The sequence below is a fragment of the Erpetoichthys calabaricus genome, chromosome 18 (genome assembly GCF_900747795.2).
Source record: "Erpetoichthys calabaricus chromosome 18, fErpCal1.3, whole genome shotgun sequence".
Lineage (NCBI taxonomy): Eukaryota > Metazoa > Chordata > Cladistia > Polypteriformes > Polypteridae > Erpetoichthys > Erpetoichthys calabaricus.
In genome coordinates, this window is record NC_041411.2 from 46,812,839 (window position 1) to 46,828,521 (window position 15,683).

A 15,683-nucleotide genomic window follows, 5' to 3' on the forward strand; every position below is an offset into this window, starting at 1 on the left:
ACTACTGGTATGTCTGCCTTTTAAGTGATGTTGAATTTGGTGTTTCATAAAACTATGCTGTTTGAGCACTTTAAAGCCCTAATGGGAGTCTCTAAAGTTTATGTGTGAAAAGATGGTGATATCTGGAGGGGTGTAATTGATACACATGCCTGCATGATGTGAATCCACATACATTATTATTGGATTTCTGTGTTGGTTCATAGGCTGTCCATAAAACTCCTCAGGAAAGGTCAAAGATGTCAAGTCTGAATAGAACTTAGAAAGCATTTATTGCCATTGTACAAGTACAATGAAATTGTAAAAGCTACACCTGTAAATGGTGCAAGAACAACAAACAATGACAAACAAGTGATATAAAAAAGCACACATACTATAACAAATACATACCATACATAAATAAATAAGGGGCAGAAATTATCCACTAATGTAATCATTGTACATACCAGTGGGGAAGAAACAGTTCTAAAAGTTTTGTAAATTTAAAAAACAAATCTTTTTGTTCTACTTTTAATGCTCTTGTACCCACTGCTGGAGGGCAGTAATGTGAACAATGAGTGGCCAGGAATGGAAAGGTCTTTAATGATTTCCCTGGCTCTGCAGAATCATTGGGCACTGGAGTTATATTCCAGGGAAGGCAGAGAGCAGCCAAACATTTTCTCTGCCATGGATATTACCCTCTGCAGAGCTTTTCTGTCTTCTGCTGTACAGCCAGTGTACCAGGTTGAAATACAGTATGCTAAAACACTCTTGATGGTTAAACGGTCAACAGCAGGCTTCCCTTCATTTCCACTTTCTGGAGAAGTCTCAGGAAATGCAGTCGATGCTGGGACTTTTTGACCACTGCCAGTGTGTTTGCTGTCTAGGACAGTCCTCAGAGATGTAATATAAGTTCCCTGGAACTTAAAGGAGATCATCCTCTCCTCCACGTTCTTGTTGATGTAGAGTGGGGATGGCTCTGCTCTGTGCCTCCTGAAGTCAATGATGATCTCTTTAGTTTTGTGGGTGTTGAGTGAGAGGTTGTTATTGCAGCACCACACTGACAGCTTCTGCACTAACCCTAACCCTATGTGCTGGCTCACTGTCACTGGCTATGAGACCTACCATGGTGGAGTCACCAGCGAACCTGATGTTAATGTTGCTGGAGTCACTAAATGTACAGTGTACAGGGCATGGAGAAGAGGGCTTGGTTCACAGCCCTTATGAGAGCTGGTTCTAAGTGTGAGGGTGAAGGATCTGTGGGGGTTAATTCTAACAGTCTGTGGGTCACCAGTGAGGAAATCTTCTCTCCAAGTGCAGAATGACGGGGAAAAGTTCAGGTTATACAGCTTGTCAATTAGTATACTAGGGATGATTGTATTAAACGCCAAGCTATAATCGACAAACACCATCCTTACAGAGGTAGGTCTCTGAGATGCTCCAGATGGCTCATCCCTGTATGGAGGGCTATATTGATGCATCTAATGGATCTATAAGGAAACTGATGAAGGTTGAAGTTGGGAGGGAGGCTGCCCTTAATGGGCTCAGCAATAAGTCTTTCAAAAAATTTCACGAATGGTGACGTCAATGCAATCGGTTAGTATCCTTAAGGTTATTGATAACTGAAATTTTAGGGACAGGGATGAAAAAAGCTGACTTAAGACAAGGATGAATGGTGGCCTGCATCAGTGACAGATTAAATATCATAGTAAGGACTCCTGCTTTCTTGGTCAACGCAAGCTTTAAGTACCATTCCAAGTAAACCGTCTGGTCCAGCAGCTTTCCTCTGATTCACTGTCTTGAGCACCAGTCTCACTTGTTCCGAAAAAGAGAATATGTCGGCAGGGAAAGAGTGTCTGTGTGAGACCACGTTGCCTCAAATTGAGCAAAGAAAATATTTACTTTCTCTGTCAATAAGGCATCAGAACAAATTTGCACATGTGTACTGCTTCTGTAATTGGTGATTTGTTGCAATCTCTACCACTCCTGCCGTGACTTATTGTGTAACAGACAGCCATCTTGGCAGTTTTGATGCCTCTCTGCATATTTGCTCTTGCTGCTCTGTACTTGGGTTCTCACCGGAGACTGAACCTCACATGTCATCCACAGTTTTTGTTTGGGGCAGAGCCATACGTGTTGATTGTCAGCTTGGCACTGCCAGATCTAAACACTAACATGGAGAGTTGCTTGTGTGCTGAAGAGACTTTAGCTGTAAGTGGAAGTCCCATTTTACTTATGGTGTCAAGCAGTGTTATGTTGCGGTGCAGCAGTCTATTAGCCAGTGAAAGCAACACGAAGAAGCTTTCTGTTGTTACGATTCCAGAAATGGCTCCATAAGCCTTATGACCACAGACTCGGAAAGTCTTTGCCCTGGGTTGTAGCTCAAAACACAGTTCTCAACAAAACGTTGCCAGATGTCCAAAATCGCAGCAAATCTGTTGTTTTTCACACGGTCTGCACGGATGTCTTTATTGTCATAGCGCAAATGGTGCATGATAGTCTGATAGTGGTCACGGGACATTGTATCTTTGATTGCCGGTACAACAAATAGTTCTGAGCAGGCATCAACCATAACACCATTTCTTGTGAAAAGAATGGAGATAAACGCCATCAACTCAGAGAGGGAGAGGCAATTTGGTTGTACCACGTGAACATCACTCACAGAATAAAACTGAATAATAAAAAAAGAAAGCGCTAACTTTTACAAGTAGCCAAAATTTACACTGGGTGTTACAGACTCAGATCAAGTGTATGTTTTTATTACATTATAGTAATAATAATAGCAGCTTACTACTCAAAACACGGAGTGCCTGGTCTCGAACCTGGAACCTTTTGGTTATAAGGCAGCAGTTCTTACCTCTGCACCATCCAAGATTACATATCAACTTTCTGTCGATTGACATTTCAGCTTGGGTTTTTAACTCATTGATGGCAACATATAACCTGAATGAGTTTTTTTTCTTTGGTTATATTCTTAAATAAAAGTACACATGTTTATTTAATATTCGGACTAAAGTCTTCACACATTACACACTTCACGTCATTATTAGTATAACATGGAAAAAGTTTCTGTTTTTGGCATGTGTTCAGAATTTCCTGCCTCACATTTACTGGCATCCTACACGTACACAGATCTTTGTAGACACAGAACACACACGAAATGTACAGTATGTATTCCAAATAACGGTATATTATTTACCCTATACAACTCCAGGCACCTCACACCGAGAAAAACACACTTGAGCTCTGAGAATTTTGCAACTGAGTTCCGTCGGGAGGTTCTGGAAATGGGATAGCAGGCCGAGGCTGCTTGTGCTGATCAACACATTTGCAAAACAAAAGACACTGATGGAGAGGTGCGAAGGAATTTAAGGTGGCCTGGGATTACAAGTTTTTTCATAGGCTGACTGGAATTTGCCATGATGACAATCCCAGTACCTGCTAGTTAAGGAAAATAATCTTCTGGGCAAGGTTAGCAAAAAGAGTAAATAAAAATCAAAAAGGCTTCATTGATAGAAACCAATAGGAAAACGAGGCCATAGCTTAATACTGTCATTTCTTTTTTTTTCTTTTTTCCCCTTTATTATCTTTTATTGAATTTATTAAAAGCATGTAACATGCAAGTCAAACTTAAGAAAACTAAATTCAGTTCAACTCCCACCCATGAGAAAGAGAGGAAGGTCAATAGCCATAGTAAAACTTTTGAGAGTAGTAAAGAGAGAAAGGAGTCTTTCTCCCCAATATAAATACAGTAATCCCTCACCTATCGCGGGGGTTACGTTCCAGAGTCCCCCGCGATAGGTGAAAATCCGCGAAGTAGTGATCTATATTTATTTTATTATTTATACATATTTTAAGGCTTTATAAACCCTTCCCACACTCTTATAAACCTTTCTCACTCTCTTGTTAACCTTTCCCACGCTCTTATAAACACTTCCTATGCTCTTAAACACTTTCTACATTCTTAAACACCTCAGACCAACACTGCACACTGCACGCAGCGATCAGACGTCAATCTGTCTGCACTCGCTTTGTGAAGGGGGGCAGCTGAACTAACGCTGAGCAGAAATGGACTTTGTGCTGCTTCTGCCAAAATGCCTGCTTGTCGCTCTGCGCGTTCGGAAGGAGGAGTGTGTGTGTGTGTGTGTGTGTGTGTGGGTGTGTGAGAGCTGAACGCACCTTCGCTCAAACCCCCCCTCCCCGGAAGCGCAGTACGCTCCTGCCACTTCGCATTGTCAAGGGGGTGGGAGGGGAATGAACGCTAAGGAGAACTGGACTTTGTGCTGGCTTTGTGCTGCTTGTCGCTCTGCGTGTCAATAATTTTAAGCCTGTACATCACCAATTTTCCTGTCTCACTGTCTTGTTTTACGTGAAGTTAAAATGTTTTATAATAGTGAGATGTTACTCATATCCTTAACCCGACATCCACATATCATATGTGTTAACAAAGTGTGTTTTATAAGTTTACATGTGTTTAAAGCATGTGGGATGGGTATTTTAAGGCTTAAACTATAAAAATGTTTATTTATATGGTCTTTCTATATCGCGGATTTTCTCCTGTTGCTGATGGGTCTGGAACATAACTTCCGCGATAGGCGGGCAATCACTTGTATTTAAAAACCCGCGAAGTCGTGAATCCGCGAAAAGTGAACCGCGAAGTAGCGAGGGATTACTGTACTTATTTTAAAATGTTATCGATTAGATCCTGCCAGGCTTTTAAAAAAGTTTTAAACAGATCCTCTAAGTGAGAATTTGAATTTTTTCCAATTTCAAATAGTTTATAACATCAGTTACCCACTGACTTAAAAGAGGTGGTTTAGAATGAGCCAGATAAGTCTATGTGCTAGTAGTGAAGTAAAGGCAATTACAGTTTGTTTGTCCTTCTCCTCTTTAAGCCCATGTGGAAGTACACCAAACACAACTATTAATGGATTAGGAGGGATTGTGACACCAATGCTGTGTAATAGGCATTTAAATTTTTTTGTCCAGAATGACGTTAATTTGGTACAAGAGTGATCATGGCTCACCTTGCAGAAGAACTTCGTCGTCGCTTCTTACAAGAAAAGGTGATGGAAAAAGGAAAGGAAGATGCAACATCGACAAGCTTCTGTTCCAAGACAGCCGCCCCCCAGGAAAGCAAACCGAGTCAGTGTCAGGTGCCCTTTCAATGTAATAGTAACCACAGCACAGAGAGAAGTGTGTACATTGCAACAGGTACACATGTCGTAAATGTAGGAAGGACGGTCCTTGGGTGTGTGGGAACTGTTAACATTTGAATTTGATGATTGCATATACTGTAGCGCGGAACTGACCTCTCTGTACTATTCTTTCCTCTGCATGTCCTGGAGTACAAAAAAAAAAACACCACCATGCACCAAAATGTGGAGACTGGGCAAGATCGGGGGGAAAAAAAAAAACACGGTCACTGATTACAACCGCAAGAAGTCATGTGAATGAATGCGAATAATATGAATAATGTTGCATCTGTGCCACAATGTTTTCTGAAATGTACTATACAGGTCATAAAATGAATAATTCCAAATATCATATATACCTATGTCTCTGTTTTTTGTCAGTGTGGCTTTGACCTCATGGACCATAAGGTGCATACTAATTCAGCGTGAGCAAGAACACTCAACAAAACTGAATAAAAAAAATTCAAGTGAGATAGGAAGAAGGCAGATTCACCAGCGTTTGTGTGTCAGCATTTATCCATCCAGATCACAGAATTTCTAGTTCCATTGTCTCAAAACGCCATTCACATATACAGTTATTCCCAGTTTCAAATAAAAACTAACAGCGTCAGATCCCTGGGGGGGCGGTAGTACGTATATATCCTGATCATGATGGAAAGAATAAAAGTGAAAAAAAAACTAACTTTTATGAGAATTATAAATTTACACCGGCTGTTACAGATGCAAACAAAATGTATGTGTTTATTGTATAATATTAATAATAAGAGCAGCTTACTACTCAAAACGTTAAATATACGAGGCAGTCAGGATCGAACCGGGGGACTCTTGATTACAAGTCAGCAATTCTTATGGCTGCACCACGGAAACTGTTGTATCATTCTTGAACCTTTTGTGAAAGTGTTTATTTGATCTTTGGATTTCAGGCTTCACACATTATATAGTTTATGTCTACAGTTTGTCATTTATTATTAAAATATGAAAAACGTTTCTGTTTTAACAAGGTGTTTACACAGATTATTGTAGAAACGGAACACACATGAAATGCATGTTTTCCAAATAACAATCTATTATTTCCCCATACAACTCTAGGTACCTGACTCCCAGATAATCAAGGCTGGAACTAGGAGAATTTTGTGCCTGTTCTGCGGCGGTGGTGGGATGGAATAGTAGGCTGCTTGTCTTGATCAGCACATTTACAAGACAAAAGACACTGACAGAGAGGTGCGAAGGGATTTAAGCTGGGATGGATTTACAAGTTTTTTTCTCAGGCTTTGGAAATTCTGAAATAATGTTGTTAATACAAACTGAAACTTCTGGACTGGTATAGAGTAGTTTGATCCATGCACATATGTTCGGACCAAACCCACATTTATGCAGAGTGCTGAATAGGTAATCCAATTCAACCATATCAAATGCTTTTTCTACATCCAAAGATAATCTCTGGAGTGTTAGACTTTATGAGTGAATATATTAAACTAAATAGGCATCAAAGATTGGAAGTCAAATGTCTACCTTTAATAAATCTGGTTTGGTCTTGTGATATTACTGAAGGGAGCACTTTCTCAATTCTTCTAGCTAGAACTTTGGAGAGTATCTTAATATCATTATTCAGAAGTGAGCTTGGTCTGTATGATGCAAATTGTAATAAGTCCTTATTTTTCTTAGGAAAAACAGTAATTAATGCATGGGAAAAAGTTAGAGGCAAAATTGTTTTGTTTCTAGATTCTAAAAATGTTGCTAATAAAAATTGAGCTAACATAATTGAAATTCTTTTAATAAAATTCAACAGGGTAGCCATCAGGACCTGGTGCTTTCCCACTCTATAGTGAATTTATAACATCTAGTAATTTTGATATTGTCAGAGGTTTATCCAATTCTTCTACACTTAAGAGTATCTAGCTGTGGTATCCGACATGTATCAAAAAATGCATTAGATTGTGTCTTATATTCTTTATACTGAGTAGAATACAAAGACTTATAGTATTCTCTAAATGTGTGTCTTTCATTTTTATGGCCAATGATTCTATCTCCTGTGCTGATTACTGATATTGCATTGCAAACTTCTTGCTTGTGAATATGTTGAGCTAAGATTTTATTAGCCTTCTCTCCGTGTTCATAGAAATGATGTCTAAATTTAAAAATGAGTTGTTCTGTTTCTTTTATTGTCAAAAGGTTGAGTCCCGATAGCAAAGCCTGTCTTTCCCTAAAAAGTGCTTCATTTGAAGACCTGGCGTGTTCTTGATCTATTCTGGTAATTTCACTGATTAAATTGCTTGGATATAAATTCTGTACAGTTCTCGTCAGCTAATGACAATGGGTTCAGATGCCAGCTGCGAGAGGAGTATGTGGGGTATAGTGATGTAAGCTCCATGATCAGAGGGGCACGGTCAGAGATAACATAGATTTAGAAACCTCCATGGGTATGATAAGTTATGATCAATTAAAAACTGTGTAATTATTTTTGCAGTGTTAGAAGTTATTGCCCCTGTAGCTGAAGACCTATCCAGGTCTGGATTTAAAACACAATTAAAGTCTCCAGCCATTATAATTCTGTGAGTGTTCAAGTTAAGAATGGATGCAAATACATTTTTAGATTTAGTCATCCACATTGGGTGTGTAGGTATTTATCAAAATCACTTTACAATTAAATAAATTACCCATAACCATCACATATTGCCCTTCAGGTTCTGATACTACATTTGATACTACAAATTAAATTGTTCTATGAATGAAGATTCCCACACCTCTTGTTTTCTTTGTATAGCTGGAGTGGACTATTTGGTCAGTCCATTCTCTTTGTAACCGAAACTGATCTTTGCTGAGTAAGTGAGTCTCCTGTAAAAATACAATCTTGGCATTTAGACCTGTTAGGTGAGAGAATACTTTCTTCCTCTTTAATTTGTGATTGAGACCTTTGACATTCCAGCTCACAAAGTTCACCATTGGTTATAGAGACATTGCTTCTGAACTTTTGTTAATTTTTAATATAGCCAGGAGTTATGGCTACGAAGTCTTTTGTGTTGGCACTTACAATTGTGGGGATGAAAAGGATAGATTAGAAATAGCCTGCTCTCTTTCTCTCCTCCACCAAACACCCCACCCGCCCATATACTGATATTTCAGCTAGTACTGTAGTTTCAAGCCCTGACTTAGTCAGACTGTATGGTGTTTCAGTGTGTTTTCTCCATTTTTTTCTTTTTTGTTTAAATACTACTCAGACATGATATCAGAATTATTACAAGGCCCGCATTTATGTTTCTTTAATTTAGTTTTAACATACTGTAAGATGTGTTATATTTATAAAGTGTAACTTTGGTTTCACTGGTTTCCCCTCCCAACTTTATCATATTTAAGGCATGTCACATCATCTTTTTTTTTAATTACAACACAGTATACATCATTCCATTATGTCATTTTTTTCTAATATTGGGCATGTTGCTTCCATATTCCTTCAAAAACTATCCAATCCTTTCAACAGCATTAAACTGAATAACTTATTGCTTCAATTCAGTATTCCTTCTGTTTAAATACTTCTGATTACTTACTCATTTTTGTCTTTTTCAATGTCCAAAAGCACATTTCCACTTCCTTCTTTCATTACCAGAAATCTTGTTCTATTTTATGCACCCAATGTTGATGATAAGGAATTCATGCAAAATCTATTTGCATCCATTCCCAATGTGAACACTCATAAAATTATAATGGCTGGGGACTTTAATTGTGTTTTAAATTCACTCTTAGATAGGACTCCTGTCACAGTGGGGACGACATCTAATACTGCAAAGACAATTACACAGTTTGTAATTGACCACAACTTATCAGACCCCTGGAGGTTTCTAAACCCAAACTCAAGAACATATTCGTTCTACTCACCAGTGCATCATAGCTACTCAAGAATTGATTATTTCTTTATAGATAATAATTTCTTGCCTACGATTAAATCTTGCAAATATGACACAATTGTTGTCTCCGACCATGCACCTCTGGTCTTGGAGCTAAAATCATTATGCCCCTCACACTCACCTCGCAGATGGCGTCTTAACCCACTTCTATTAGCAGACGAGAACTGTACAGAATTTATTCCAAACAAATTAGTTTCTTCCTAGAGACAAACTTCTCCATTTATCTTTATTGCCCTATTAAACTCAACAATTTAGGTGTGTTTACAAGCTTTAAGTATTACTCCTTCGGCCATGCTCTCCTTCTCAGGGGTGGGGTTTGATTTGTTTTCAATCCTATTTTTTTGTAAAAATTGATCTATTTGTACGGAATGATTACAATAAAATTAATAAATAAAAAAAAAAGAAATCTTGTTCTATTTTACACTCCCAATCCAAAAACTTTTTTTTACCTACTCTGCTTATAATCACCATTCTTTTAAACACTTAATTAGCTTGCTTTATGTACACACAAAGTTAACCACTATCATATCAGCTACTTTCCTCTCACCATACCTTACTTTAGTTAATGCTACTTCCTGCATGAATCTCAACATCTTTCAATTTTCCCTTTCCTTGAGTTTCATTGTTAAATTTCTAACCACTATCACATTATCATTACCATTAGTAGGTATGAGAAAACCCATGCAGACACCAGAATAATCTGCAAATTTATTCCACAAAGACTAACTGAAAAGGAATTCAAATCTAATCTAATCTAATCTAAGATCAGACTTAAAAGCTGTAAACATTGTGTCACCACATAACTACAGCATAATCCATTATACATACTGTATATTGTGGTAGACAACCGGGCAAGGTCCCTGACCAGGACGCCCCTATGATGGAAGGACCAGGGAGAGGACATATTGGAGACAATACCTCCCCTGGAACATGAAAGGATGACCCCCTTGGAGTATGTCAGCACCACGGGCTTGGAGCTTGGAAGCTCAACCCTGCTAGGTCCTGTGGTCACCACCAGGGGACACTTGGATGACAGCACTTCCGCCACACTCAGAAGTGCTGCCAGAAGAAGGTCTGGGGGCACCTGTAGCACTTCCAGGTGCCCATGCAGCACTTCTGCCACAGCCGGAAGTGCAGCTGGAACCCAATCCGAGAGCACCTGGAGCACTTCCGGGAGCGATATAAAAGAGGCCGCCTTACACCATTCAGGGAGCCGAAGTCGGGAGGTGGAGGACAGAGCTTTCGATGAGAGGAGTGGAGGCAGCAACAGAATAGACAAAGAGTAGAAAAGCAAAGAAAGAGAAAGAAGGAACAGAGCATTTGTGGGGGATTTGTGCACTAAGAAAAGGAAAATAAAACAGTGTGTGCTAAGACTGGTGTCACTGTGCCTATCTGTGGTGGGGCTGAATTCCACAGTATATATATATTATATATTATAACAATGTCTAGAAAATTCTTGTGAATACCGGCCACGAGTTTGCCATCAGAGACACTGTTTAGTGCTGGGAGCAACGTAGTCACGTATCAGCGTTCATGTCTGAAACCAGCAAAGTTTCACAAGTTGGTGTTCTTGACAAATAAATATGTAAAGAGACCACAATGAGTGAAGCAAGTATTATGTAAGGCTTCTGTTGTCATGAGTAATTTTAAGATTTTAATTCTCCTGCACTATGTCCCATAGTGGCAGCATTTCTGGAAAAAAGTTTAAAAGTTAAATACTGGTTATCTGCAAATAAATGTTTACTCAAATGTGCTTTATTTAGGCATTTTGTGTAACTTTTATATTCTATTTCTATTATTATATTTAGTGATCACTTTTTTAATACTGACACTGTGATTTGTCAGTTTTTAAGCTAAATCATTGTTAATTGCCATAGAACATTAAAAAAACAGTTATCACAAATGCTGTGACTTGTGGCTCAGGAGCAACAGCCCTAACATATACACATACTGTACATACATATATATACACATACACACTTATCCTTTAATTACAAATTTTTGCCAATGATCACTTAAAAATAAAAATTGAACACTTTTATAGTAATGAAAAAAAATCCCAGTTTCTACTATTTCTACTATTGTTATCTGACTTTCCTAAACTCCATAATAATATTTGGAACCTTTGACACAAATACCTTTTGGTCTTTTCTGATAAGCACTACCATGCAACCCCACATTTTTTCTGAAAATACATGTGTATACATATGTATTTATGATATAGTTTTTGTTGGCAGCTGTGCTAGGAAATATGAGCTGTCTCAGAGAGAGGAGAGTTTAATCTAAAGTCACAAAATGCTAGTGGTAGATTACATTCAACCAGTGATGTGGATTTTAAAGACAACAAGTTGTTACTGTTATTTTCCACTATAGATATAGAGCATCACCTACAGTATGCAAGACTCCAGGTCTAAATTCAGACTTGTATTGTGTCCTGTGCAGTTGACTTTGAAATAAAAATGGATGTTCATATTTCAGCACTTATATCAGAAATGAACAAATGTATTTGATACTTCTGCAAAAGGTAACACTACTGAAAAAGTGAATTAATAAACAATTATCAAGATGATAAATAAAATTTTAAATAGATTGTTCAGTGGGATTGAGCAAGGTGATTGTTAGAATTCCCTGACTCATTTCTGATAAAAAGTGACTTATGAAAATACTAAGTATTGATAGTTATAGCTCAGCTTTTTCTCCGTCCCAGTATTTCCCAAGACTTCCATTTTAAAATCTTTCTGCATACTTATACATAGCTGACACAATTGAACACTGTATATACACTGTATCTAAAATGACTTTCAAAAAAAAGAAATGTCTTACCCACTCAAAACACCCAGAACCAGGTTTAAAACAAAAAATGATCCAAAAATGACCAGACTGACAAAATACACCCATGGAAGCTCATAACCCATTGCATCCTGCATCTGGAAAAAACAGAGTGAGAAACAGAAAGTTAGAGAATAAAACAGAGGAACTGATGGAAAACCAGTAGAATTAACAATGACTATAAAATGTTATAATGTTAACATAAAGGCACAGGTCTAGAGTCATATTACAGTTATTAAGATATTTTATATGCCACCTTTAAAAAGGAAAAATAATATTTTCAGATATATGTTGGTATTATTTAGAAATTCTTACCGGAAATTAAAAATTATAATAAACAAATGCAGGGCAGGTGCTGCCATCTATCAGCAACAAAAATAATTTTTTGTGAATTCTCTATGTAATACACTTAATAAGTTATAGCGTAATGAAAATTGCATAATTAGATCTGGACCACCCTGGATAGGCAACTTTCAAGGCAACATAAACCAAATAACAGCATCCCAAAGAGCACAAATAATCAGACCTCAAATTGTAGGAGAACTGGCCAAACAAACTACAAAATTATTAAATGTTTGAAGGAAGACTGTCTTAAATTATGACAGTATAAGTCAAACATAGGCAAACTGCAATTGCAAAGAGAAACAGTTTTCACTAACGAGTTAGACCACCAATTAGAATAGGTAGTCGATTGACAAGTACTTCACAAGATAGACATTAAAGGCCACAATAAACATATCTGTAAAAAAATGACCACAAAATTTATTAGACCATCTATGACCCAAACTCAATAAAACTGTACATTCTAAATTTTACAAAGGCAGAATTTAAGACAGGGCTGCCATTCATAAACCTTTTGTATCAAAGGCCAGTGCATAAAGATCTAAAACCTGTTGTAAGAAGCAAAAACCTGGACCCTATAGTAATGTACAAAAGTAGTATTTTAGTGACGGTGGGACACTCAGATTCATGCTATATAAAATAGGAATTAATTTTTTTTATTTAACTGTGCCAGTTATGCACCTAGTCTGGCTCAGCACACACACTCACCTATGGAGACAAACACACTGTGGTAAATGAAACTGAAATATGAATATTTTAAATAAATGGTAAATGAAAAGCAAACAATGCATAACACAGCAACACTCCGGAATAATCACAATGGTGGTAACCAATTATCTGGTTTATTTTTTAGTTGGACATATATACAACTATTTTAAAAAATCCCTCCCAACAACCCCAACAGTGATGATACAACACACAATAAACACACAAGAACAAAGTAAGAAACACACTCCAGATTACTGGATGAAGAGGATGGTAAAATATTAAAAATATTCAAGTGAACAGACTTCTGGAAAAGATGTATATTTCGGTCTACCATTATATGAATGTCCAAAGATGATTTGTTTTGGAAAGCATGCACTCCGATATATAGACTTCAAGCCTGACACAAACCCCACAAATAAAACCAGGTGATGGATTAAGTACACAAATCCAGACAAGAGCTATAATCCTTGAGAATGATAATTGTAATCCAGAAAAATAAAGATGTCAGAAGGTTTGCTGCAGCTTTGATATACTGTAAACAGAATGCAAACAAAAAGATGATCATTTCCTCTATGTGCACTGGCATCTTTTAAAATCCAGCACTTTCCTCGCCTTTCTCCCAGCAACTCCTGTGCAAAACTTAGGCGCAGCCCAGCAGTAAAGTGATCCCAAGGGCTGCTGGAATTTGTAGTTCTTTCAGGTACACGATATATCCTGAAGAGACATCTTTCACCATATACTGTATCCAGCATCCAGATAGGCACCCTTAAGCTTTCTTTAAATATAACCCTTCAACACACAACATATGTTGCCAGTTTTTGAACACACTGGGAGATTTGTAATGGTATGGGCAACCCTGAACTACATTCTTACTTCCTTCACTCCTCAAAGAACAGGAGGCATTTTCTTTTGAAGTATAGAACTATAACCCACAATACACAGTTCAGAACCTGAAGGACAGCATTCTGAGGATGACTAGAACATTTCTGAAGGCAAAAGCTGGCACGACTCCTGATTAGGTACACTATGACTTACACAATGATACTTTCATTTTGCCCATCCTCTGTATAATCCGGTACTGACCTGTTGCTGGAAGTGGACTCTAAGCCAGTCATCAGCAGAAACTATACTTTTCCTTGAGAAACAGATGTACTGTATGCATCTCTTCATTCTCTCTGGGGCCTGGATGATTTTCTCTTTTTATAGCTGTTGGAGCTAGACACTCCACCTGTAATACCTGGAAACAACCTGTGGGCTTCACTAAACCAAAGATCACCTCTGTGCCAGTGACTGAACAAAGTCTCAGAGAAGAAGACATTTTTAAAGACTATCTCTTGTTTAACTGTTACTTTGTAATAAACTCAGGAATAAGTGTCAGAAAAGGAAACCTTTAACCTTCCTAAGAATGTGACTAAATTGGCAACAGAAAGGACCTTGACTGTCAAAACCAGCTTTAAAGCACTCTCTCACTATGGCTGTGCACTTGAGCAAGCAAGGGTGATCTATGATGTCACACTAATTTACAAGACTCTGAAATGCTAAATTAAAATTCTGTTAATTAATGAAGCTCCAGAGAACCTCTAAATAAACTAAGCACAGTTACATGTGTGATATACTCTGAAGTTGTTTCAGCAAAAAGATGCTAATGAAGGATTCAGTGTTGAGGAAAGCTGGGGAGAACCTACAGTTTCTCAGGAACAGGACTACAAAACACAAGAAAAGTTCTGGTAAGAAGAGGACATTCAGTCCAATATAGCTCATCAGTTCTCAGCCACCTAGTATTTTAAAATACAAATGAATTACAATCTTAAGATACACATAGTAATACTATTTACCACACTGTTCATTAACTAAAATTATGTGTTATGCTGCTTGTGAATATCCAAAGTGGCTTAGGTTGACCACGGCGTATACCAGGTCCACCTGCTTTTTTAGTGACAGTTGACCTCTCTGAATTGCTTGCTGATAATAGAGTTAGTAAGCAACCAAAAATATTGTGTTAAATGTACCTGGGGATGTGTGTGTATTCGAGAAACTGTGACATGAGTGAATCTCTACAACTCTAAAATGTTGCTGTTGTCTAAATTCAGAGAGCAAACCCTCAGAGGCCTTACTGTGTACTGCACAGGGTTATAAACTGGAGCCTCATGATGTGACACAACGCATCTCAGGAATCGGCTCCTAGCAAAAATGCATTTCATCCCATCAACTCAATAACCAAAAGCTAAAGATACAAACTGTCAATATGACACACTTAAAATTATTTGCAAACTAAATCATCAACACAAAACATGCACATAGAAAAATTGCTAGGAATTAGAATTCTCAAGTATACTATATCAGTGGAATGTAAAAAACGACGCACTTTATGTTTTTAAACTTACTGTACAATTTTACCATAACCAGCTTTCATTGTGATCCTGAGAGTCAGCTGAAAACCTAATTGTTATCAAACTATCTTCCTTCCTTCATAGTATTAAGCACTTCTACATTGTCATCTTGTAATGTCTATTTGCTTTCTCTAAAACGTTAATTTGCTTCAGTATTTCCTCAAAGCATGAATCTCACTGTCCTCAAATCAGTCAACACATTTTCTTTGGAATGCCCCTAATGTTGTTGCATCATTTTTGTAATAAGGAAATCTAAACTGCCAACAATATTTAAGATGAGGCCCAAAAATACAAATCTACAATATCTTATAGGTATTCTCCCTTTGTTCAGCACGTTTAGT

General features: G+C 37.6%; 1 protein-coding gene across 8 annotated transcripts in view; it reads right to left on the minus strand.

Moving 5' to 3' along the window:
- cacna1c (calcium channel, voltage-dependent, L type, alpha 1C subunit) overlaps window positions 1-15,683 on the minus strand; it is a 1,063,887-nt gene that overhangs the window by 370,953 nt on the left and 677,251 nt on the right. For all 8 annotated transcript variants that reach the window (XM_051921415.1, XM_051921414.1, XM_051921413.1 and 5 more), the window contains one exon: window positions 11,897-12,000. In XM_051921415.1, the coding sequence (XP_051777375.1) occupies window positions 11,897-12,000 (104 nt within the window). The remainder of the gene's footprint in view (window positions 1-11,896; window positions 12,001-15,683) is intronic.